Source organism: Elgaria multicarinata, chromosome 1, assembly GCF_023053635.1.
Source record: "Elgaria multicarinata webbii isolate HBS135686 ecotype San Diego chromosome 1, rElgMul1.1.pri, whole genome shotgun sequence".
NCBI lineage: Eukaryota > Metazoa > Chordata > Lepidosauria > Squamata > Anguidae > Elgaria > Elgaria multicarinata.
In genome coordinates this window covers 162,266,107-162,292,255 of record NC_086171.1, presented here as the reverse complement: position 1 = coordinate 162,292,255, position 26,149 = coordinate 162,266,107, and the positions used below count along the sequence as shown (strand labels likewise).

The 26,149-nt window shown below is 39.9% G+C and overlaps 1 protein-coding gene across 1 annotated transcript in view; it reads left to right on the top strand.

Moving 5' to 3' along the window:
• The first annotated feature begins 6,522 nt into the window (after positions 1–6,522).
• NUDT3 (nudix hydrolase 3) overlaps positions 6,523–26,149 on the top strand; it is a 32,909-nt gene continuing 13,282 nt past the window's right edge. The window contains exons 1-2 of the mRNA XM_063141430.1: positions 6,523–7,060; positions 25,844–25,954. Coding sequence (XP_062997500.1) covers positions 6,962–7,060; positions 25,844–25,954 — 210 coding nt within the window. The 5' untranslated portion in view covers positions 6,523–6,961. The remainder of the gene's footprint in view (positions 7,061–25,843; positions 25,955–26,149) is intronic.

Here is a 26,149-nt window from a genome sequence, read left to right as displayed (position 1 = left end):
TTTCAGCAGATTGTCAATTCAGCCAGATGTACAGTGAATTATACCCATCTGGTGAAATCTAGGATGACCTCTGATACTGAGAGTATGGTTAAAGTTCACATAACAAGTTTTATTTACAGTATTAGTTTGGGACAATTATGATGTATTGACTGACAAACTATTACAAAAATATGCTTAGTATGATTATGTTTTGTCATCTTAACTATCTCAGAATTGCTAACTTGTACAGAAGTGATTCCCTTTCGATGGTACCTTGCTTTGAGCTGACCAGAACACTTATGCATTTGGAATGCACTTGTGATGAACTATCTAATTAGGAAATAGAATATATAACGAATCTGCAGTTGCTACCAAACTTCCCATAAAGAGATCCTGAATCTTGCAGAAACCAGCAATGAGGGAAATGAAAATGGTTTCTGCTTAAGTGTGTGATACAAATATCAACTATAGAGACTTGTACAAAATGTTTTCATTTGAATCACAGTGTTGGTGACAGTGAGCTTTAGGGTACTTCCAGGTTATTTCTAAGGACAGTTACTAGTATTACATTGAAACAATGTATCTATATTAGTTTCAGTTTGTGTGATCAATAGATTCAATATTACCATGTGTTTGCTCTTGAAAGTATATATCTCCCCCCCCCAACATGTGAGCTGCCTTAAAATGTTGGAGCATATTCCATGCCATTTTCATTCCTCGAAACACAATATATTTATTTCAATTCATGAGTTATACAACTGCTGTTTGGAGACTGGAAATGGATAATTTAATTCTCCATTTAAATTAGCTGCTAGTTCCCATGCATCAACTGTAGAGGGGTGAGATAGTGGTGAAACTAGTAGTGCCTGTCACTTTTTGATGATGTAAAATTGGTGTGTTAAAGGAATCAAGCATTAAAATACATAAACACAAATACAGAAAAATAGATTTCTTTTTCATTTTAAGATATGGTTATGAAAGACTATAATATTTGCCAAGAAGCTACAATCCATTGACAATCTCCCAAAGAATGTCATCCTAGCAACAAGGGTTGTAGATGCTCTCTATATAGACCAATATCCATCAGAGTGATGGCCTAGACATTAAATAATTGCTTTGCCAGTTTGTGCTCAACCACAATTATTTCAGATTTAGGTAACAGTTAAAGGCACTGCCGCAGTAACCAATGCTACTTCAGCTCCTGTCTTCAAACACTTTTCTTCTATTTAAGATACATTAATTATCATCTCAATCCTTGAGGAGGTCCATGAGAAATTTCATGAGGACTTCAATGACTTCCCCATCATCAAGATGAGCCTGGGCTAGTCCACACAGCAGGCTCACTTTATGGACGCCATAGTGAAATTTCATAGAAGCACTACTTTATAGTAGAAATTCACTGCTCACCCAACATTACACTTTCGGCTTGCACTCAGAATACACCAAATGATCCATTTGGCTATGGCCAGTCCCCTCAATACACATGCATTTCTTCCAGTTCCTTGGATAGAGACTCACTCCTGAAGGATTTAGAACAGGTATTTCTTTAAAAACTACAGCATCTACTCATTGAAATGAAGAAGCCTATCTGCTTTGGCAATAGTATTATTGAATCTAGTAATATTTGCCCATTATCTGCGATCTTAATTGGAGGCTTTAAGGATTCCCATCTTCAGAAGTTAGATAGGTAGCTACTAAACACTATAAACGTACTTGCCTGGCATTGTAGTAATTTTTTTCCAGATACTGAGCTAAATCTCTTGTTGGCTTAATCCTTTAAAAGCAATTAATAATAACCTGCTGTTATCTCCCATTTATTTAGGTTGGTGGCACTTCCTTTGCTTATTTATTTCATTATTTAATTTGTTTTATTGTTGCATTGTATGCTGTTTTAAGTTATGCATGTATGCTTCATTGAGGTTCTGTTATGATGGAAAGGTAGAATATACATTTTTTAAAATACATGTCAGTCATAGCATCAGGTCCCCATCCTCCAATGTAATATGGCACATTATCTACCAACAATGCCCTTCTGCTGTAATAAGATAGAGTTCAGAAACCAGTGGGAACATATTTCCCACCGGTTGATCTCATTGACTGGGTTCACATGATTGGGGAAGGAAAATAAGCCAAACATAGCTTATTTTCCGACCTTGTGCATGCCAGCTACATGCTATGTAATTACCATAATTACCCTCACTGCATGCGGTTTGTTGTGTCATCCAAACCCAGTGTGAGTGGGTGGCAGGTGGGCTTACAAACCACCCCATGAGCCATGGGTTGTTCTAGTGTTGAGGGATGCTTTGTAACTCACCCTTGTTGGGTTCGGACAAAATGACAAACCATGCCAGGTGATTATGGTAGTTATGTGGCATGCAACTGGCAGGGGCGGGGTGAGGAAAAATGCTACAGTGGCTTATTTTCCTTCCCTTATCATGCAAACTTGGTCACTATACTAATAAGACTGTTGCCCTACTGTAAATTTACTATTACCACCAGTTACTTCTATTGAGATTAGATCATGCTGGTCTTACATTGTATATATTTGGACTTTGCAAAGAAATAACACAGACCTACAATGCCTTTTTGGTTCAACTGTTTGCAAATAATTTTTCTCTTCATGCATGCATATTAATCTCTCTGCCAAATGATACTAACACTTAATGTATTTTACAAAGTGGGCTCTACTGCACAAAAGTTTATGGCACAATAAGTCTGTTAGGTTGCAATATTATATGCACTCTTGCATGGAAGTAAGCTGCATTAAAAATAGTGGGGCTTACTTCCAAGTAAATAGGCATAAGATTGTACTGTCAGTCTTTAAGGGCACTACAGTACTTTGTTTTTGTTGCAACAGATGTGCACATCTATCCCTCTGGAATAGACTAATTGTCATTCAGAATTGGTACTGCTTTTATATTGTGTCAGCTAAATTTAATTCTCAGTGTGAACATGTATTATTTTCTTTTTCTATTTTTTGTTGCAGACTATGCATGTATCTGGAGATAGATATCTATGATTTTAGTCATTGCTTTGTAAATGGTGTTCTTTGGCTGATGTTAGGCTATATTTTTAGAATTCCTTGACAGTTTCCATATCAGAGTCAATAGTAATTTGGAAAACAGGTCGTATTGAATCCCCCCATTTTTAACATGGGCTCTGTGAAGTGAACTATGGCTACAGTTTCTGTGAATTAGATGATCCCTAATGGGCACTAGTCCTAGTATCTTGCCCATGCATGGACATTCAGTGCCAGGCCTTTACAGGAATGGCCTGTGTACGTCTCCTATATCCCCTTATAGCCTTTCCTGCTTTTCTTGCACAAGGGACATGAACTTCAAGTTCCTGTTTGTTCACTGAGAAAAAGAGCCAGGTTCAATAAGGATATATGGGAGATGTGTAAAGGCTTCCTGTTTCCTGTAACAGTCTGGAGCAGTATAATCATGAGGGAAAATAGGGCTCATGCCCTATGGAGATGCTTCCTTTAGTTGGGCATTATACCTACAGTACTGGAAGCACCATATTTCTGATTTATTCAGTTACGGGAACAAAGGAAGAATGGTAAAAATGGATATGCTCTTTAAAAACACTATGTAATCAAGTTCAACACCATGCAATTAAGAGTGCATTTTGTAAAGTTACAGAAGTTGGTCTTTCAATCCTCATTCACTAACCATGCAATCAGTCAGTAGCCAATAACATGGGGGTGGCGATAGCAAAAAACACATTCACATCAGAAACCTAATGTATTAACGTATTTAATATATTAATTGTTAATGAATACAATGTAATTCTATATGTCTACTCAGAAGTAAATTCTATGGAGCTTACTCCAACTAAGTATGTTTAAGACCGCAGCCTAGCAAAATTAAGTGCTGAACTTTCATCAACTTGTTAATAATCCCAGTCCCTTTGCATGTATTGTCTGGAACAGTTGCAGCAGATTTACTACTTCGTGAACAAACTGCCTGTATGTCTTTCCTTATATTTCCATAAGAGGGCTAAAGGGTTACTTCATATATATGAAACCTGAATATCAAAAAAGGGCCTGTGATGCTTCCTTAGCAATACCCCTCCCCTGTAAAAGCAACCCTCCAGTCCTGTAGAAATTCAAATGACAAATCTAGATCTGTCTCACAATGAATGGTTCTACTGTAACTTTGAAGGGGGAAATTCTAAAAGCCAGGCTGAACTGTAAAAGAAAAAGAAAACACCACTGAGGTAATTGATGCTGAAAATACAAAAACTGAGATAACTAAGCCATCATGCAGCAGTACTCCTGTTAGACACTATACATAGAATCTATGCTTACAGCGTGGTGCTATTCAATATTTTGCAGACACAATAGTAAATGCATTAATATAATTTCTGCACACCTGAAGATTCACTGCTAATAAAAATCAAATCCTGCCTCAAGTGTTTTATGTGAGCACTATCAATCTCTGCTTATTAAAATACTTCCTCTTAATTTTATCCATTAATGGTGTCTAGGCTGTGCATGCTATTGTATGTAACTCCACCTGTGTTTTTTTCTTGGCCATATGGCCTACATAGGAGTATTGTGTCATATCTGGAAACCTGTGATGGGGAATTTCCAGCCATAGTGTTCCATAAAAAAAGCTTTGCAAAGGAACTCCTTGTAAAGTTATCCTGTTCACTACAGTGCAAACTTTTGGCAGTACACTCAACTTCTCCTTATTAAAGTGTGAAAAACGCTACTCAATATTGGAACAGAAAACTGAATTGTACTAACTAGGTCTTTTCATGGCTTAAGGTAGCTTTTGTGTTAATATCTATGCAAGGCAGGGGGTGGTTTGCCAATGATCCTGAAGACTGCCAAATAGGGAGGTACCTCAATTTGTCATGCTGTGTAGGGCTGCTAGAGTTTAGAACAAGCTGCCTTGTGGAGTAGGTGCTCTTCAAAATAAGTGACATTCCTTCAACTGCAGGAATGAAATGGGATCTGTGCAATGCAATCTTCTGCACTGCAATTTTATGTATTGCAGAAGAATGTCTCAATGCGTTCAGTGATGCTTATGTGTGTATAGGATTGTACTGTAAGTCCATTGCTAGGACTTCTATACAGCTTCACGGCACAATATTGTTTTTCCTACTAAGAAGTCCTATTGGGTTCAATGGGAGTTATTTCCAGGAAAGTGTGTATCGGATTCTACCGTTAAGGTGGAAAAGAAATATAGGGATTGAACCTACCCTGAAAAAAAATCCTGCTTCCTGATGTATGGACAATCTCAAGTTACTTATTAGTTTGGGAAAGTCACTCTGCACATTATTTGGAGATGGTCTTGACTTTACATATTTGTGAGCTGTGACTTCTGGCTTGAATAAAGCTCAACTCCTTTCTCTCCTAAACAAATTGAGGACATCTTTCATTTTATTAAGATATAATAACATTTTCCCAGATGAGGAAAAAACGAAAAGGCCGGGGGGGGGGCGCTTTTTAACTGAAAGGCTTTAAAAAATTATATACTGTTACTGGTTTATTATGTATGTTTAACATCTATTAAGTTATAGATACAGAATTGTGTTTTATGTTGTAAGCTGTCTTGGGAAGACTGTAGATCTGAGAGACAGCTAAGAAAAACATTAAATAAAACGGTTAAATGAGCATTTTAGTGCTAGTCAGGAGCCAGTGTCAGTGACCCAGTTTTCTGCCCCTGGGTAATGTGGAGCTGAGGGTTAACTCTACTGCCGAGGAAATACGATTGTGAGGATATTTTGCAATCCGATCCCAATCATGTCAACTCGGAATTAAGTTTTTCTCCTCTTCCTCCACACCACCAACAGAAGCCCATCCCATCTATGCCACTTACATTTACTGCCAAATACGTGGCATAGATGGGGTGGGGGCGGAGGAGACAATTTCGCTTTCTCACACACATACCTTTGTAAGAGCTTCCTTTAGCCATGGCAGTCGCAGAGAACCACCCTCCACAGAATACTCGCTATCGTAATATGCGTGCTAGCGGGAGGGCGGAGACACACCACATTGTCTGTTATAATGCAGCTTGATCGCTGGGGGAATGCGGTTTCCTCACACACACACAAAACCAAAATGAAAAATACCAAGTTTTAGCCCGACGGTATCGGGTTCGAAGGAGTCATTTCTTTGGCTTAAAGCGCATATGTGACTTTCCCATTTCTCCTACCTCCACAGAGAGGAGACACCCTTTCTTCAGCCTATCTGAAGCCGCCCTTACCACCCTCCCTTCTCTTTATTTCACGTTTAAGCCTGCTACAGGACTTCTCTTTTGCTACGCTTTTGGCGTGCTGCTTCTCCTCACAAGATGAGCATTGTTTCTCCCGTGGTGCGCAGTTTGCGCAGTGCCGCTGACAGGCCGGCGGCCATGTGCAAAACGCTACGCCAGACGTCTGGCTCAGTGTAGTTTTCGCGGACGGAGATAGCGCAAGTGTGCGATGGCAGCAGAGCGCGTAAGGCGCTCCTCCCCCTTATTCTCCACACCGGTTTACTTAGGGTGGCTGAACGCAAGCCTCGCGCTGAGAGACGCTCTGTAACGGGAGTCCAGAGTGGAGAGCAATTCCTAATCTTCGGTTACGCTGCTTCCGCAGCAGTCGTTGGAAGAGAAGTACCAGCCAGCGCCTTTCTCCGCTTGCTGCCTCTGCGCCGTTGGCGTAGCATGCCCCAAGATGGCGTCGCGGTCGTCGTCGTTGGCGGCGGTGGCCGGAGCGCTGGCATCAGCTGCGGTGCCGACGTGGGAAGAGTTGAGAGGGGCAATGAGGCGGCGGGTGGAGGGTGGCAGCATTAGTAGCGAGTAGCGGCTGCAGAGAGGGTCTCTCCTCCCCCGGCCACTGTGAGGCAGAGGCTCCCCGGGATAGCGGGTCCCCCGCCCCCCTCAGGCAGGGAGACCCCGACCTTCCCTTGTGTGGAGCCGACACCCTTTTCCCGGCCCATCTCGCTGCTGCCTCCCCGGTGGGTCTTCCCACCCCTTCCCCGGAGCGGAGGATGATGAAGCTCAAGTCCAACCAGACTCGCACCTACGACGGGGACGGATACAAGAAACGGGCGGCTTGCCTCTGCTTCCGCAACGAGAGCGAGGAAGAGGTTGGTGAGAAGCAGACGGGGCTGGGATTGACCGCGGGTGGGGTGGGGTGCGGTGGGGTGGGCGACTGAAGGAGCGAGCGGGAAGGGTGGCTATTGAAACGGCCGGGGGGGGGCGAAGAAGAGGCGAGGACTGCTGAAGGGGGGCTAGTAATGGGACACTCGACATGCGATAGAGGAGGTGTGGCAAATCGGAGGCTCTGGAAGGGAGAAAGATGGGGGAGGCGGCTGAATGGTGCTGAAAGAGGGGCAGCGGATGAGGAGAGGGGTGGAGCTTGTGAGGTTGCTACTCTTGAAGCATTCGTATGTAGGGTGGTGAACAGGAAGCAGTTTTTAAGAATGGGCCCCCCTTTGATGCGATCTTGCTAGCCGTTCCCTTTTCCTTGTGCGGTGCTTATGGATGCATGCTGCGGTTAGCAAGAGCGCGCGATGGAGGGGCTTCCTCTAGCGGCTCAGAGTGTGCAACATGAGGTTGTTACTACGGGAGAAGTGACTTACAGCCCTCATTAATGCCGGCTTTCCTATTGGTAAAGGGAGGGAGGTGAAATACGTTTCGGAGAAGACAAGCTGCGCTTTACTTTGTTTAGAGAATTGTGTGCCCATTTTCTCTCCCTTTGAGCTAGGGAATTAATGCAATGTAGGCAGCATTAATCTCATAGATTAAGTTACTGAGTGTATGAAACCGACATGGAGAGTGCTAAATTCTTACATGTATTGTATAAATACATATATGATTTTAAAAGCATCAAAATTAAGGCCCTAAGAGAAATATGGGTAGATGGTGGCAATAAGTTAATAATAGGGGGTGAAGGGAACTGTGTTGACCAGAACTTACAAACTTAACCTCAGACAAGTGGGAAGTGTGCAGTGCAGTCCTTTGTACTCTGCAGTAAATCCCAGAGTTTTCAGTGAGGTTTAAGTAAGTGTGTGCATGCATGGGAATGTAACCTAAAGGGGAGTAGTGCAGATAAAGTACTAGTCACCAGAAATTATGATTGAAAGAGCAAAGGGTATTTTGTTTCCTATTGCAATTGCTAAAACACAAGTTGTAGTAGCTCCTTACAAGTGAAAAGTAAATTGTTTAGATTGCAAGCTCTTTGGGGCCAGGGCGAGACCCTCCTTTTCTGCTTATAAAATTGTTTAAAGCGCCATATGCATTGCTAGCACTGTATACCTAATATTTAATAATGGGTAGAAAACTTTTTGCAATCCTTCCTTAAAAATCAGAAACATGAGCAAGCAAAATATATCCTGGTACAGAGTAAGTATAAGATTTTTAGTATGAGAGTTACAAGGAACATAAAATGATCAAGATTATCTCTTGGTTTGTAGAATTGCTTAATATAGGAATCGTTTTTTCCGAATCATACTTTGGAAAAAAACGATATAGGAATCATTTTTTCAAATCATACTTAAGAAAATGAGAGTGCTCAGCATAGTGATGGGGACTCATTTCTTCCAAATGAGGAAAGCATGCAGAAAGAAAAATTTACAAGAACAAAGGGTGACATGAACTGGTGTGGCATAGTATGGTATGGGATTTGGCAGTGGTCAACTGCTGCCATGCTCAGTTGAGCACATCATATGATATGGCGAAAGAAATTTGATTCTGATTTATAAAAAGGACTGGTTGCTTGCCAGAAATTGCCATTAGAGGGACTTAAGAGGAAACTGGGATTGATTTAGGTTGATTTATCCTGACCAGTTTTATTTATGCACTTCAAAAGGAATAAACTTGTGAATTTAAATAGTTTCTTGGTTCAGTATAGAATTTATATTTGGAGTACTGTATTTTAGATCAAACCAAAATATAGTCTTGATAAAGATTGTGGAACTAAGGAGATTGAAATAATACATGGGATGCACATGTTAGTGTATGTAAGGCACTTTGAACACTCCTGTTTTGTTCTTACAATAACTTTCTATAGTAGGTCAAGTATTGTTATTCTTGACCTACTATTACACTGAACCATTTACAGGCTATCTATTACACTGAACCATTTACAGGATATTCCCAAATAAATGTCCATAATATTGGAGTGTGTTAATGCAGACATTACAGTAGTCTCAGACAGGCTTCTGGGCAATCTGTAGCAGCTCATAGTAAGGACCTAGGCCAAAGTCAGAAGGGCCATATGGGACTTCATTGGATTCTCCAGTCATCTCATCCTGCTGCACTGAAGTTTGCAGTACACCTGCTGGCCACCTGCAGGGCAGAGTTCAAGGACAAGCAGTTTCCTCTTTCTGCAAATACTCTTGATGTCACAGGGAGTATGCTGGACTCTGTTGCTGGCGGCTCTAGGTGGGTTAAAGGGCACCAGTGTTGTATCCAGTTTGTTTTGATTGCTTCATTTATTATTTCCTAGTTCATTATCATTATATCTGTAACTGGAACAAATGGGAAGAGATTAGTTAGTAAGAGGAAAACGAATTAGAACACAGCCTTGAAAATTACAAAATAGTTAACAAATGCAATACAATAAAATCACATCACAATGTATATTTTTAGTATCCAATTAACACATACTAAAAACTACAGCATCAATAAAAATCAGTAGTAGTTTAAAAAACATTTAAAAATGTATCCCATTTTATTTTCAATGAACTCAGAGTGGCTTACAACAAATTGTTAATATAATAAACATCAAACTACAAACTCATGAGTGGAAAGACAAACAGTGTTAGAAACAGAATAATAAATAAAATCTCAACAGACTAAAAACAGCAGAAATAACTAAATGAGGGAATAAGCCCTATTGCAGCAGTAGAAAACAGTAAATATAAAATCAATTAATTCAAAGGCATTTTGAAAAAGATTTTGCCTGATGCCATAAGCACTAGGTGCTAGGGCTAGGTCGGCTACCTACGGAGGGCATTCCATACTGCTATAAGATATCATAACAGCACAAGAAGAGCCATGCTGAATCAGACTGAAGGCCTATCTAGTTCAGGATTCTATATACACACAGAATGCTTAACTAGATAGGCCTTTAGTCTGATTCACACAGGGCTTTGCTAGACGTGCTGGCTTACGCCGGCAGGGAGGCGGGGCCGAGGCGCGCTAACGTTTGCGCGCCTCCCCCACACTTCCAGACGGCGGAGCTGCAGGGAGGACGGAAGCCCTGCGGCGTCTGCCATTTTTTTTGTTTTTGTTTAAAGGGGCCGCGGGTGGCCCGAAGACACCGAGAAGGTAAGGTTTTTTTTAAAAAAAACGGGGGGGGGGGTGGGGAGGATGGCAGGGGGGGTGGCAAGGGGGAGTGGGTGACAGAGGGAGCGCCGCGCGCCGCCGCCGCTCCCAAGCAGGCGAGTGCCACTTGCCCGGGCAATGCCTGGGCATTGCCCGGGCAAGCGCTGCTTGGGGGCGGCGACGTGCGGCGCTCCCTCTGTCACCCCCCCCCTTGCCACCCACTCTGCCATCCTCCCCCCTCCCCTCTCTTTCCCCCCCGCCCCCGGGCCGATGGGCACAGCGCTCATACGAGCGCTGTGCCAGGCCGGTCCGCAGCTTTTCGTGGCTCCTCGCGAGTAAGCGAGGAGCCGCGAAAAGCTGCAGAAGTCTCCACACTTCCCCCAGCCCCGGCCTGAGGCCGGAGCTGGGGAAAAAGCGCGCCATAAGCGCATTCACTTATGGCGCGTTGGAGGAGGCCTCAGCGCGGCCTGCCTCCGGATTCCCCTGTGCGTCCTCTGGATGCACAGCAGGGAAACTGGGTCAGAAGGTGCGCTAAGGCCTCGTCTAGGAAGGCCCCCAGTGGCCAACTAGATGCCTGTGGGAAGTCCACAAGCAGGACATGAGTTCCACAGCACACACGCGCATCTCTTTGTGTTTGCCAGCAACTGGTATACAGAGGTGTGCTGCCTCTAATACTGGAGGTAATATATAGCTATTGTGACAGTAGCCATATAGCCTTATCTTCCATTAATTTGTCTAATCCCATTTAAAGCCATCACTGCAGTTTGTGGTAGTGGATTTCATAGTTTTAACTATGTGCTGTGTGTAGATGTACTTCCTTTTATCTGAATCTTCCACCATTCAGTTTCATGGGATGATCCTGGGTTCCAGTATTATAGGAGCGGGAGAAAAACGTCTAACTATCTACTTTCTCCACACCATACACAATTTTGTACACCTCTATCATGTCTCCTCATACTTGTCTTTTCTAAGCATAAATTGGTATAATAAATAATTGGTTGATATCACAACAAGAAGGTCCTGTTCTTACCAGAGAGCAACTACATATCAGTTGGCAGGGGCACACAGAGTAGGATGTCAGATATTGAATGGAGTATATGGACAGGCACTTACAGAGCAGGGGGAGGAGGTCTGAGGTCCCAAGAATTGAGAGTTATAAAGGTAAGGGACAGCATTTTAAATTGAGTGTGCAAACAAACGGCAATTGTGGTTGCTTTGAGCTTTAAAGAAAGGGTGCAGCTGGGGTATCAGCTGAATCTGCTTCACCAGAGTCTTTTATAAAACTGTCGTACAGTTAAAAAGGAAGGAAGTTAGCGTGATGTGGCAATGATTTGAAGGTTAACTCTTCTGTATATCAGAAAATTATATTCCTTCAAGAGCGTGCATGCCTTCAGCATACAGATCAGTATTTGTGTAACAAACCTGGCTATTAGTATGCTCTACACACTTGCACCAGTGAAGCTGGATTTCAGTAGGCCAGTTTGGATGTAACCTTTCCGGGTTCATGAACCATGTTTATGAAGCTGGAACGAGTGTTGGGCCTGCATGCTACTCTCTTGTCTTTCTCCTCATCTGAGATGGTGGCTTCGGCATGGAGTTGTTGCTTTGTTTAAAACACTGAACTGTGGTTTAGGTCTGTGTACTAACCAGGATATTAAGGTAGGAATCCAGACTGAAGCTGGTGTGTGAGGGGAGGAAGGAGCCTAATGCTTGTTCCCAGCTTCCTAAACCATGGAAGCTAGAACCAGCCTAGTGAGAAAATCCCTTTTTAGGCTTTCATACCTAAAAAGGGTTAACTGGTATTATAACAAAGAGGTTGGCAACACATATGTGGTCATTCCTAGAACTGATTTCACAATAATAAGAAAAAAAGATTGTGCTGTCATTAAGTGTGATGGACATTTCTGCATTTTAAGTAGACCTGTTGCTGTCATAACTTCTAATACAAACCTTAACATCTATTTATTTTGGAACTAGGAAATGTGTGCCAGGAAGGGGGACAAATTCAAATATTTTCAGCATTGAAACTGTCAGGTGAAATGGAGCATTCTAACAAAATTGCACATACTTATTTCTTCAGAAGATATGGCTTTAAAGTATATGTGATCTTAAAATGATTTTGTTCACAAATTTGAATTCTTCCCCAAATAAGTAAAGTGCAGTTTATCCATGTATATTGATCTCACCAGTGCAGTGAACCAACCAGCATTTTCAATAGCAGATGTTTTGATGACTAAATATCTGACACCAAGACAGCAATTTTAAGCACACTAACTAGGGTGCAAGCTCCACTGAGTAAGCATGCACAAGATTATGCTGTAAATGTACAATGTTGTGATTGCTGTAGAAAGCATGCTACTCGAAAGATAGTGAATTGGAATCCTACGAATGATCTTCCTGAATTGTGAGTCTTCAGGATATATTCCAGCATGTCTTCAAGCTTACATCAAACATAGAAGCTAAAAATGTACTTTATTTTAAAATGGAAAAGTGCTTTTGTTAGGAAACCAAGAAGATTACAGCCAGTGCAGAAATGCAAGGAGGATGAGAAGTTTAAAAGGTTCAAGGGGGAGTAGTAGGAATATAGTAGTAGTAGGGTGTAGTAGGAATATCTATCATTTTGTTCAACAAATTATTGATATTTTATACTTACCATAGCATTCCCCATTAAAATTTGGTATCTTTTTAGTAATTTTTAATGAACTCATTGTTGGAATCCACAACTTAAACACAAATTAGAATAGCTGTGTGGATAAGTCCACAAAAAGTACTAGCCTGCAAAAAAAATAAAATAAAAAATAAATAAAAATGACTAGCTTGCTGTAGTTGGCAAAGGCATCACGGAGAGCTGCATTTCTATGCTGGGTGTGGAGGAGGGACTCTCCTTCTCTAGCAGCCCACTTGGTTTCTATGCTGGGTACAGGGGAGGGCCAGAGCTTTCCATTTGTCTTCTTCCAGGCTGCTCACTCATCTGTTAGTGCTTAACTACAGATAGCAATAGTGAGAAGCACTCCTATGGAATTGAGAGTATAAAATCCAACCTGGAAATGGAATCCAATTTCTAATGCTCACATATTGTACACTTGTTAAAGCTTAAATTTGATAGGTGAAGTTCTCTTGGGGTATGTTCTTTGTCATTTCTGTGTAGCTGTGCATATGAGATTGAGGCCTGCAATATTCTTGTAATTTCTAGAGTTTTGAAGAGCTTTCTAGGATTGCCCCTTGAGCTGAGAAAACCGTGCCATGTGCATACCTAGAAGGCAACACTGCTTTAGAAGCATGGTAGGATCTTTGCTTGTGAACTCCATTAGTTTTTATGTCAGTCTTACTTTGACATTCTTCATTTTCCTGTTCTTAGAAGTGCCATTCTTTAAGTATGTGGTGTGTTGGCATAATGAAGTAGTGGGGCAGAAGACTTACAAGCTTTTCAGGAAGGACAGCATAAAAATGTAAACTTGTAATAATAAAACGCCCTTTTTGGTATCAGAACTCATGGTTTTCTGTCTTTTCTGTATTGTTGTGTATGTGCCTATCTACTGATCACTTAGAGAACAATCCAGACTGGGTTGGGGTGGGAGTGAAGTGGTGGACTGTCTGCCATTTCCAAAGCCCTGAGGTCTTTTCCTTTTTTGTTCCCTGCAGTTGGCATGGTTGAGGGATCTGATCTTGGGACTTCTCACAGGCTTTGGATCCAGAGAATCTTCTGTCCTCATCCTGCTCCTGGAATGTCCTGTTCTGGAGCCTACTGTTGGAGAAAGATTTATGCCTGTGTAGATATCCACAGATATAACTGGGAGGGGGGCATTAGAAGAGGGGCATTTCTGCCTCAACCTAACCCTTTCAGTAAGTGGTTCTGGGGGTTAAGATTGTTCCTAACCATTAGTTTTTTTAATCCACAATACAATGATATACTTGATATTTTTATGGAAAATTAAGTTTTTTAAAACACCTTCTCTTTTTAGCAAGGCTGAAGAACTAAAGAGCCTGGGAAAATAAAAAGCTCTTCACCTGTCACTGAAAGGACCGCAGTGTAGGAGCCAGGGGAGTCTTCCTGGACAGGGCATTTCACAACTGGTATGTCACCACAAAAATGGCCTTCTCCTTAGTAGCCACCCACCTCACCGCTTTTGGTGGGAGCACCCAGAGGAGGAACTCTGAAGATGCTCTTAGGATCTTGGCTGGTATATATGGGAGGAGACGGTCCTTCAGGTACCCTTGCTCCAAGCCATTTAGGGGTTTAAAAATCAATGCCAGCACTCTGAATTGAGCCAGGAAAAAGATTGGAAGCAAGGAAAAAGATTAGAGTACTGGTGCAATATGATCATATTGAACAGTCCCTGTTCACAATCCTTGTTGCCCTATTTTGGATAGCTGAAGTTTCCAGACCATTTTCAAAGGCAGCCGCACTATAACACATTGTAGTAATCCAAACGAGATGTTACTGGGGCATGGGTAACTGTAGTCAAGCTATCTCTGTTCAGATAGGGTCGAAGTTAGTATATCATCTTAAGCTGATAAAAGGTGCTCTATGCCACGACTCTAGTGATAACATTGGATCCAAGAGCACCCCCAAACTATAAACCTGGTCCTTTAGAGGGAGTGCAATCCCATCCAGAACAGGAAGAATGCCACTGATGAATGTCAGATGATGAATGTCAGATGATTCATCTGCTAACAGCACCTTTTTCTTGTCTGGATTGAGTCTCAGTTTATTGGCTTGAAGATTTGAAATAACAGCCTTGTTTTTTTCTAGATAACTAATTAAAATCTTGTGCCCTATGTAAATAGTTCCTTTTCAGTGCATCTACATTTTTGAAGTTCTTCATTTTTATTTAAGTCTTAAAATGCACTACTGAAAAATTGGATCCCTTTATAAATTGCTTGCCTTAGGCTGCATTTCTGTACAAATGTACTTGGGAATGAGACCCATGAATTCACTTTGGCTGAGAACTTCTGAATAGTGATTGCAGTGTTAGTGATTGCAGTGTTAGTGATTTAAACAGAACATATAGATGGGGGTCTCATGTACATACGTGTTTCCCTTATTCTTTTATGGGTTGGAGAATGATGTGTGTACACAGTGGGAAATTCCATTGTGTATCAGATGTGGGCACATTATTTTTATGCATTGAGCAAAAAACTTCCCTATAGTAGAAAAAAGGTTTTCAGATTCTTAGATGGTGGCTCTGTGTTGGGATGGAAAAAAATGCCACATAATAAAATGGCTACAATAAAATATTCTATCAGATGTTAAGACCCTTGGATTTTTGTGGGTCTTGGGACTTTTCAAGAGAGTGACATGTTGCCATTAGGTACTAAATGGTTTCTGAGAATAAATTAGTTGGAGCATCTCACTTTGTAGCAAGTTCCACAGAGTTTCAGTATTCATACTGAACATTTTGGCACAACTCAACTGCTCTTTTTTTTAAAACCAGGAAAGTTGTTCCTCTATCCCCTTTTCTCATTCTGCATATACAGTATATACAAAGAGTTGCTTGTAAAACATAAGAGGGATAAGCAGGTCATACAGTTTTCTTCACCTTTTCTTTCTGCTGTTTTACTTATTGGTTCCTCGTGTTGCTTTTCATAGATACCTGAGCTCACAGTGAGTTTTAAGAAAAGGAAACAAAAAGGGTGGCGGTGATACTGGTCATAGGTGTAGAATGTTTAATGGGGAGCTGCCTGAATAAACAGAACTTTCCCACTGTGTTAAGTAAAACTGTTAGAAGGCACCAAGCAGACTTTTGTGACCACTTTCCCAAGGGTGTGCCCCCATTTCTTTCCTCTTTTAGCAAGTAGAAGTATGATCTCAGAGGTATAAGCTCTTTTATTTCTCCTATATCCATGCCATTTGCTATTGAGCTTTGCTAGAGGTTCCTCCCTCCTTAACTTTCTCTGCTATTTGATCACGTTGCTGACAGGTCATGAGAGTGAAGTGAGTATTAGGATCCAATTCCTGGTTATGTCCTCAGATAGTCAGTTGAGCAGTCTAATGGAGTTGTATACACAGTAGAAAGCCTCTCTTTCTTTTCAGAGGGTTTGAAGAAGTGCTATATAAATTTTTGTTCAGTGGGGTTTTTCAGTTTAGCCCAATCCTCTGGGATGTGACATATGCAAAATTAATCATATTCAAATAACATTAACTTAAGTGGGTGTATTAAGTACATACTTCACTCTCTCTAATTGAAATCAGTGGTACTTAAATACTTAACTTCAACTGGATTATGCCCCCTACTTTTACTAAATAACTACTTGATTAGAATATTGTTTTCATAATTTAATTAATCAGTAGTTTCTCTTGATAAAGATCATATGTTTGAAAAATATTTATTGCACTGATTCTTCTTGTTTCATCACTCTGCTTTATGGCTCTCTTGATTGAAGAGCCGTTGAAAGGGTTCCCCTCATATACTCAGACTATTCTTGTGGATTAGGACACTGGCTGGTATCAGACTTCCTGGCCTTAAAGTGTTTAAGCTTATCACATTTAGATATCTTAATAAGGTTTTCTCTGTAATTCTTTCCTAGCCAACAACACAAGGGAGGCATCTCATGCCAGCAGGCTTCTGTAGAGGGCTGTAATCAGGAGAATTTTTTGAGCACCAGATACTCTCTTGTGAAAAAATAATGTTGAACAAAGGCTTCCATCTCCCCGTTATATGGACACTATGCTATTGGTTTACTCAGAAGAGGCCATAGACTGAGCCAGTGCAGTTGATGATGAGTGACAGAGCTGAGAGTAGGAATGAATTATGAATCGTCTGATGTGTAGATCTGGAATGGAACAAGAGAATGGATACTTGAGTAGTTGGCCTGGGACTGTATCTTTGAATTTGAGTCACTTCCACCCCTCAGGGCTGTGTCATTTGTGTTATTGGTACGGAGCTCTGTGAAGTGTACAGTGTTTTGGGGATATCAAAATTTGATAAATCCAGAGAATGGTCTGGCATGGAGCTGCTGCTGCTAAACAAATCTTTAGCAGTAATAGATTTTTGATACCATTTTTTTAAACTCTCATAAGCATGTACCTGTATTTCTCAGCACACACATACACATTCTTTCCCTTGAAATATTGTGTGTGTGTGTACCAGTATGTTTTTGTGCACTCTAGGAGGTGGTGATGACAGTCTTTCTACCAGGAGGCTATGTCTGAAAATAGTTACCAAGCTTATATAAAACTGAAACAAATCTTCATCAAGAAAGAGTTGACAATTAAACAAGAGAAATAACTTGGAAGCCATGAGAAGAGAAAAGGGTTGACAAAAGCTGGTATCTTTATTGGGGACTGGGGACATAGTTACCAAATTACTATAGATGTGGAGGCAATTTCTCTGCTCTTTTGTAGGGCTGTCATTGAATTGTCTAAACTGGAATTTGAAGTGAATTCTGCTGTTTTGGGTTGAAATAACTTTCTGTGCATTCTAGATTGGTGGAAGTACCTGTGGTGCATCATGCATATGTTAGTCTAAAATAACGCTAAACCGGTGTCTGTCAGCAGTAATGGACTGGATGAGGGCGAACAAATTGAAGCTTAATCCAGACAAGACAGAGGTGCTCCTGGTCAGTCGAAAGGCAGATCAGGGAATAGGAATTCAGCTTGTGTTGGATGGGGTTATGCTCCCCCTGAAGACACAGGTCCGCAGTTTGGGTGTACTTCTGGATTCAGCCCTGAGCCTGGATGCCCAGATTTCAGCAATGGCCAGGAGTGCATTTGCACCGTTAATGCTAGTGCACCAGCTGCATCCGTTCCTAGAGATGTCGGACCTGGCCACAGTGACACTTGCCTTAGTTACATCCTGATTGGATTACTGTAGTGTGCTCTACGTGGGGCTGCCTTTAAAGAGTGTTCGGAAACTTCAGCTGGTTCCAAGAGCTGCTGCCAGAGTATTGACCGGGGCTAGTTACAGGGAGCATACAACTCCCCTGTTAAAACAGCTTCACTGGCTTCCAGTCTGTTTCTGGGCACAATTCAAAGAGCTGGTTATGACCTATACAACTCGGGTCCAGGCCCTAATGAGCCTGCCTGTGTTTTGAGATCTTTTTTTTTTTTTTTATATAATTTTTATTCATTTTCAACACTATATAAACATAGATAAACATTACCAAAATATAACTGAAACAAACACAATAAGAAAAAAAAAACATCAAATATCTGCTGCATACATATTGAATAATTGTTGAGTACCAATATCAAAAACTATTACATATACCTTATCATACTACAACATCTTCGTTCTTAACATGAAAGTGCACCCCCCACCTCGGGATCATTCTTGAGTCCAAAATCTAATCGTTTCTTCTGCTGGTGGTTTCCCACTTCCCTTAGTAAACACAAACACTAGGAACTGTTTCCAGATTCCTTCGAACTCATTTATTTTAGTTACGCCTTTTCTCCACTTAATATTACATGTCAGTTTATCATTAATGGCTATGTCCCATACTTCTTTATACCATTCCTCAATAGAATATTCCCCTTGGATCTTCCAGTTCCTAGCTACCATCAGTCGTGCTGCAACCAACAAACTCGATATCAGCTCTATAGTTCCTTTTCCACACTTTATATCTTCAAATAGTGACAGCAATGCTATTTTTGGTGTTTGTTCTATTTTCATTCCCACTATTTCTTCAATTTCTGAGAACACCATCTTCCATAATCTTTGTACATATTTGCATTGCTACCACATATGTAAATACGTTCCTTTTTCCCCACAACCTCTCCAACAATTTGCTGAATGTTGATCACTTATCTTATTCAATCTAACCGGGGTTAGGTACCACCTCCATAAAATTTTAAAATAATTCTCCTTTATTCTTACTGATAAACTTCTCAACACTCTTTGTTTCCATAGTCCCTCCCAGCTCTGTCGTCCTATTTGTATCTTCAAATCTGATTCCCAAACCATTTTCTCTGTATTCTCTCTAAACTCCTTCTCTAACAATATTTTATATATTTCACTCATTAATCCTTTTGAGACTATACTACCTCCTTTTCCTTTCTCCTTACTTACTACTAATTCTTCAAACCTCGTCATCTTTCTACACTTTCTATTATCTTTAATCCACTTTTTATTCCATTGTTCTAATTGACCATATTCTAGCCACGATAGCTTCTTCTCCTTTAACAAATTTTCCATATCCTCTCTTGTTTTAATATCTCTTAACCAATCCTTTAATTTTATTTTGTTTTTCTCTTTTAATATTTTACACAATCTACCCTTTAGATCCTCTGGGAAATTCTTTAACATTATTATCGGTGCTAAGGGAGAGTTGCTCGGAAGCAGCTTCCCTTTAAATTTACTCCAAATTTCCCATTGAGTCCTCAGGAGTGGATTATCTATACTTCCAACCCACTTTCTTCCTCCGTCTTTAAAAAAAACATTCTCCAAATTCATCTCTACCTTACTTATGGTTTTTTCTTCCATCCAATACAAATCTCCTACTTCCATAATTGCTTCTACAACATGTCTTAATCTATTTGCTACGTAGTATAATTTTATGTTTGGGAGACCCATTCCCCCCTTTTTTTGGCTTAGGTACCAATTATTTTTATTCACTCTTACTCTCTTTTCTCCATTACAATATTTATTAATAATATTTTGCCAACTTTTTATCTCGGTTTCTGATATTTTTATAGGTAACATCCTAAATACAAAATTAATTTTAGCTAATATCTTCATTTTTATCAAAGCTATTCTCCCAAACCAAGATAAATTTAATCTTTTATATTTCTCCAATTTCTCTAATACCTCCTTCTTTAACCTCGTAAAATTTTCCCTTTCTAAATTCTCTAAATTTTTTGTAATTTTAATTCCCAAATATTTAATCTCGTCCTTGACTTTCACTTCCATTCCCTTAAATGCCAAATCCTTTTCTTCCTTCTTAGTATAGTTAAACAGCATCATCTCTGATTTAGACCAATTTATTTTTAACCCTGTAATTTCCTCAAATTCCCTCAACTGATATTTAATTCTTTCTAATTTTCTTAATGGGTTCTTAATGGTCAATAAAGTATCATCCGCAAACATGTTTAACTTTATTTCCCTTACCTCTCCAATTCCTTCTAACTCTTCATCCTCCCTTAGTGCCTTCGCCAAAACTTCCATAACCATTACAAACAGGACCGGCGAGAGCGGACATCCTTGTCTTGTTCCTCTGGCTAGTCGTATCTTTTCAGTAAGTCCGTCATTTACCACCACTACCGCCGTATTTTGGGAATATAGCTGTTCTATTACATTTTTAAATTTATTTCCAAATCCCAGTTTATCTATAATACTCTTTAGTGCCTGCCAGCTCACACAATCAAAAGCTTTAAAAATATCCAATGCCATAATACCTGCCTTAATATTTGCTTTTTTTATTACATTTATTACATTTAAAACTCTGCCCACTAAATTATGCATATGCCTTCCTACCACAAACCCACATTGATCTGCTCCTATGTATTCTGCCAAAAATTTATTTAGCCGTTTGGCCATAATAGATGTAAAAATTTTGGCATCTTGATTTATTAAAGAAATAGGTCTATAAGAATCGGGATTAGTCAAATCTTTATCTGGTTTTGGGATCAGAATTATCACTGAATGTTCCCATGATTCGGGTATCTTCTCTCCTGATAATATCCTATTATAAAGTTCCATTAATTTTGGAACCAAATAGTCTTTGAAGACCTTATAATATTCTGGCCCCAGACCATCTGCTCCCGGTGATTTACCAGCTTTTAACTTATCAATAACCTCTTCAACTTCTCTTTGAGTTATTACTGACTCCATTAACTCCTTATAGTGTTTTGAGATCTTCTGGGGAAGCCCTTCTCTCAGTCCCACCACCATTGCTTGGGAACTCGGGAGAGGGCCTTCTCTGTGGCTGCTCCAGTGCTCTGGAACTCTCTTCCTAGGGAAGCTAGACTGGCTCCCTCTTTGATGTGCTTTTGGAGGCAGAAAAGGTTTTTTGTTCCGGCAGGCCTTTAGTGATTAATCTGGGCCTCCATGCTAAGGTCTTTTAAAATTGTCATGTATTTTAAATATTTACATGTTTTAATATTGGAATATATTTTAAACTTTGGTGTATTTCTATTCATAGGTTTTAAAATGTAGGTTTTAAAATGTATGTTTTAAATGTTGTAAGGCCACCTTGAGGCCCAGTATTGGGCAAAAGGTGGGATGCAAATAAATATAATAATATTAATAATAAAATATTTGTGAAAAGGTAAACTGTAAAACACAACTGTGAGGAGAGTGCATGAATGGGGACTAAGTGGATCACAACTAGAAGTATTAGAGGTTCTTTGCAGAATCTTTGCAGAGCAAAATACCCAGTTGACAGGGAAGAGGAGAACCATTGAAGTTTATTGCTTGTGCTGGGTGAAACTAGTTCAGTATTTACGTTACAGGTAGAATGTAAAAGAGAGGGATGAATAGGGGCAGCATATTTATTGATTGATTACATTTTTATACCACACAATAGCTGAAGCTCTCTGGGTGGTTCACAACAATTAAAACCATAAAATACAACATGATAAAATACAATATAAAAGCTTAAAACTACAGTATAAAATAACAACAACAACAAAATAAAACCTATGAGCAGTGCAAAGACTAGGAATGGAAGCGTTCTTCCATTGCAGATTAACACAGAGTAGCAAAGTAAAGAAACATCTCACCTCCAGAACTGCTTGTTTTCAGCTGCCGTGTGTTGGCAAACACAGAATCTAAATTCTGCAGAATCTAAATTCTCTTATGCACAGTTGTGGATATTTGGGTTGTTTTTCCAAACAAAAGTTCTTACTCACTTTCTGTTCTAAAATTCTTGCGTAATCCCCTTAGTTAAGCTCCAGTTACAGACAAAACAACCTTTCTTGAAGTTCTTTCTCTGCATTTGTTTTATTATGTACTTTTGCAAACAACTGATCATCTGTATAATTTAAAGTTCAGATTGGTCACTACTGCTAGATTATATTCTTCCTTTCTGCAGGTTTTATTGTCAATTAGAGAGTGGTGATGTTGATTATGCGTGTGTAGATTATCTACTAGTAACGAAGAAGAGACATTGCAGGTGTTTCTGGGAAGCATGTCAGCAACAATGTGGTGATGATGATTTAAAGGCTTTTCTTTTTATTCTTAATAAAAATTATTTACAAGGCTATGTTTTGGACTCCCGACTATATTCCTGATCCTTGGTTATGCTGATTACGGTTTATGGGAGTTGAAGTCCAAAACATCTGGAGGGCACCAGGTTACAGAAGGCTTGGCTATAACTTAAAAATAGCAGGGTGCGACTTGATTCTTAGCAAGGAATATTGAAGTAGACATAACAGAAAATAACAGAAAGTAAAATGACTGAAAATGGAGAGGAGATTAGGCTGCTGTTGCCTGGCATGGAGGTTTGCCAGATTAAAACAAAGAGTATTCTGAAGTAGTATCATGTTCTATCAGAGTGCTTAGGAGCTGGGGTCCCTTTCTCCAAAATGGATTGTATGCTTCATATTGACGTGTAATATTCTGAAATAAGAGATATCCTCTCCAAAAACAAAAGTTTGTATAATGGGTACCCCTTGCCTAGTAATATACTTATAATATAATGTAATATAATATAATATAATATAATATATAAGGCTTATTATTGCCACTTCCACTAGCCTCTTAATTTTTTCACTCCCTCTCCCTTCAGATGACAGCATTCAAGTAAACTAATTATTTGTGCTTATTTGACTGCTATGGTTGCAGAAGCATCTGCATTTGCAGATATCTCTCCTATGGAGGAGAGTTAAAATCTTTGCTGAGCAGAGGTGTCTGCTGACTATCTGCAAAGTTATCAATGGTTAGTAGTTGTGATGGTTATATGCTACCTCAAGTTTCAGAGGTAACATGCTTCTAAATAGTAGTTGCTGGGGAATAGCCCCAGGAGGTGGCTATTGCCCTCATGTCCTGCTTGTGGGATTCCTGTAGGCATCTGTCTTGCCACTATGGGGAAGCAGGATGCTGGGCTTAATTGGCCTTTGGTCCAATCCAGCAGGGCTCTTCTTAAGTTCTAATGGTGGGTAACTATTGTCCTAAGTGGACTGCTAGAGACTGCTGTGGATCTGGCACCCTTCCTCTTCTCTGGTTGTAGGGGATGGCTTCTGTTCACACAACAAGATGAATTCTATTCTTGAAGCCAAATACAAGACCCTCCCTCTAGAATTCCATGGAAGAAGACTTTTACGTAGTCTTACCCTTTTGCTTTTCTGTAAGGTACAAGACATTGACTGCATTATCGTAGTGGTGGCTATATAACTCTGAATTTATCATGTAGTAGTAAGAGTTACCCCAGATCAAACTTACCTGGTAGCTTTCACACTTGAGGTAGCATTCCCATTTAGCAATGAATTACAAGCGGAACTACAGGAGAATAATTACACATACTACAGTAACTCATTTACTTTGTAATCTATACTTGTCCTGCAAATAAATTTGTGTGAAGAGTGAGTTGGTTTCCCCCCCTTTAGCACCAGTCATTTCATGGTAGGCCCTCATGTTGTCTCATTGAAATATTTGCACTCTTTTTAATGGCTTTTAAAGTTAGGGAATGCTGGAGAAAGGTTTTTCTGCTATAGTTACTTTTTATCAGTGAATGTAAAGTGACCTACGTTTTCAACGCTCCCTTTGCAGGATTGTCTGGGTGATGGAAAAAAATGAAGATTCAAATCAACTATTTTATGCCTCTAATTAAGAAATCTGTCTAAATTAGGTAACCTTTCTAAAGCTGGAGTCTTGCATACAATTACTGGGGGTGTAGGGACTTGCAAATATACACACACGGGATTCGGCTGCACATTGTCACATAAAGTTAGTAATATGATACTATGAAGTTTGGATCTGTTTTGAGCTTGTTCAAATGTAGTAAGAATCATTAAAAATGATCAATGCCTGTATTTACAAACAGGAGAAAGGCGTCGAGTTTGTGTGCAGAACTGTCTTTTTTTATGAAATGGGAAATGAATGCGCTCATCTTTTTTGTTATAGAAAGACTTGTGATTTTGCTACTAACTTTCCCATGCTAGAGCTTGATGTAAACCTATCTTGAATATTTGAAGAATTTACAAGGCACCCTTTGATACAGATATTACAGAAAATAAATATATAGAAATAGTCTGCTTGTTACAGCACTGGGACCTGACCACAATTTTGCAGCTCTTTCTGTAGTTGGGAAAGAGTGCTGCCAGTGTTGTGGATTTTCTGAAAATGTTTGAATTGAAAAAATGTCCTGAATGTTTTTCTTTGCAAATTGGGATAATTTGCATATTTATGTATTTATTTTATTACATTTATTAATTGTAATAAATGTAGAAATGTAATAAAATTTATTTGTTTATTTATTTTATTAATTGTTGTGAACCACCCAAAACCCTCTGAGTGGTTCACAACAATTAAAACCTAAAATCTAATAAAATACAAATGATAAAAAGCAATATAAAAGTTTAAAACTACAATATAAAAATAACCAAAGAGAAGCTAGCAGCAGTGCAAAAATTTAAAATACAATACCAGATAAAAATAAACTGAAAAATTAAAATCCCTGGTCTTCACCTGGCACTGAAAGGAGCGCAATGTAGGTGCAAGCGAACCTCTCAGGGAGCTCTTTTCACAACTGGGGTGCCATAGCAGCAAAGGCCCTCCTCTTAGTAACTACCCGCCTCACTTCATTTGGCAGGAACTCCTAGAGGACTGCTGAAGCTCATCAGGGTTTGGGCAGGTGTATATGGGAGGAGACAATCCTTCAGGTAGCCTGGCCCCAAGCTGTTTAGGGCTTTGAATGTTAGTACCAACACTTTGAATTGGGCCTCGAAATGGACTGGCAGCCAGTGTGGATGAAAGAGGACTGGCCAGTTCCTGTTTTTCTCCATCTGGAGAATCTGGTGGTGACCCATGTTTTGGGACTGAGCTGCTGCTTGCCAGCTGCCCCTTCTCAACAGTGGCCTCTCTTTTAGTATTGGCATCTATGGTACATCAAACAGTTGATGTATTATTGCTTAGCAAGAATAATCCTTCTCTTTCTGTTGTGGCCTTGTTCATCAAGTATAAACTCAGCTTCTTCCTGAATGTGATGATCAATCTGGTGGGTTGTTTTCTTCTATCTGCTTAATGCATCATAGAAGTAGGAAGTAAGTTAGGTTTCCCTTGGCTGCTGGAAAGGAAGTGGAGCAGTCTGTTACAGCGGCAGATACCTGACAACTACATGTGAGGGTTGCTATAGTTCTGTTAGCTGATAGTTCTGTGTCATGTCTCAAAGTTATTTCTTATAGGGATTTTGATCTTTGTTTCCTCTTGTTTTCAAACAAGTACCAAGATCCATTGGCTTTCATTGTGCTTGTGGAATAGTTATTTCTAGTCCAGGTTTTTAAGTTTTCTGCTGTTGACTTCAGTCACTCCAATTTATGTTTCCAAAATCTCCATAAATACAGCAAGGATTAAGAACAGATGAGCTTTAAAAAGGGTAGGGAGGAGTCAGAATACTTATAGGAACTTAATTATTCTCTATCCCACCCTTACCAGTTAGTAGCATTCTTGTACAGCAAGGTTATATTCTAAAGTTGTGTAACCATGTTCTGTTCTCATTGATAGGTGCTGCTAGTGAGCAGTAGTCGTCATCCAGATAGATGGATTGTCCCAGGAGGTGGTATGGAGCCTGAAGAGGAGCCTAGTGTGGCTGCTGTGCGGGAGGTTTGTGAAGAGGTAAGTCCAAAACCGGCTTTGAGTTAAGTTGTTGGTGTTATTTACCATTTTCTTTTCTGAGTTTAGGTAACCAATACCTAACTAATTGTGTTAGTATATGAACAAAACCTTCATCTCTTAGTTAAGGTGGAAACCTCAATAGAATTTCCCTCTAATCCTCATATTTATCATTGCGATTATGATCTGGAACATTGA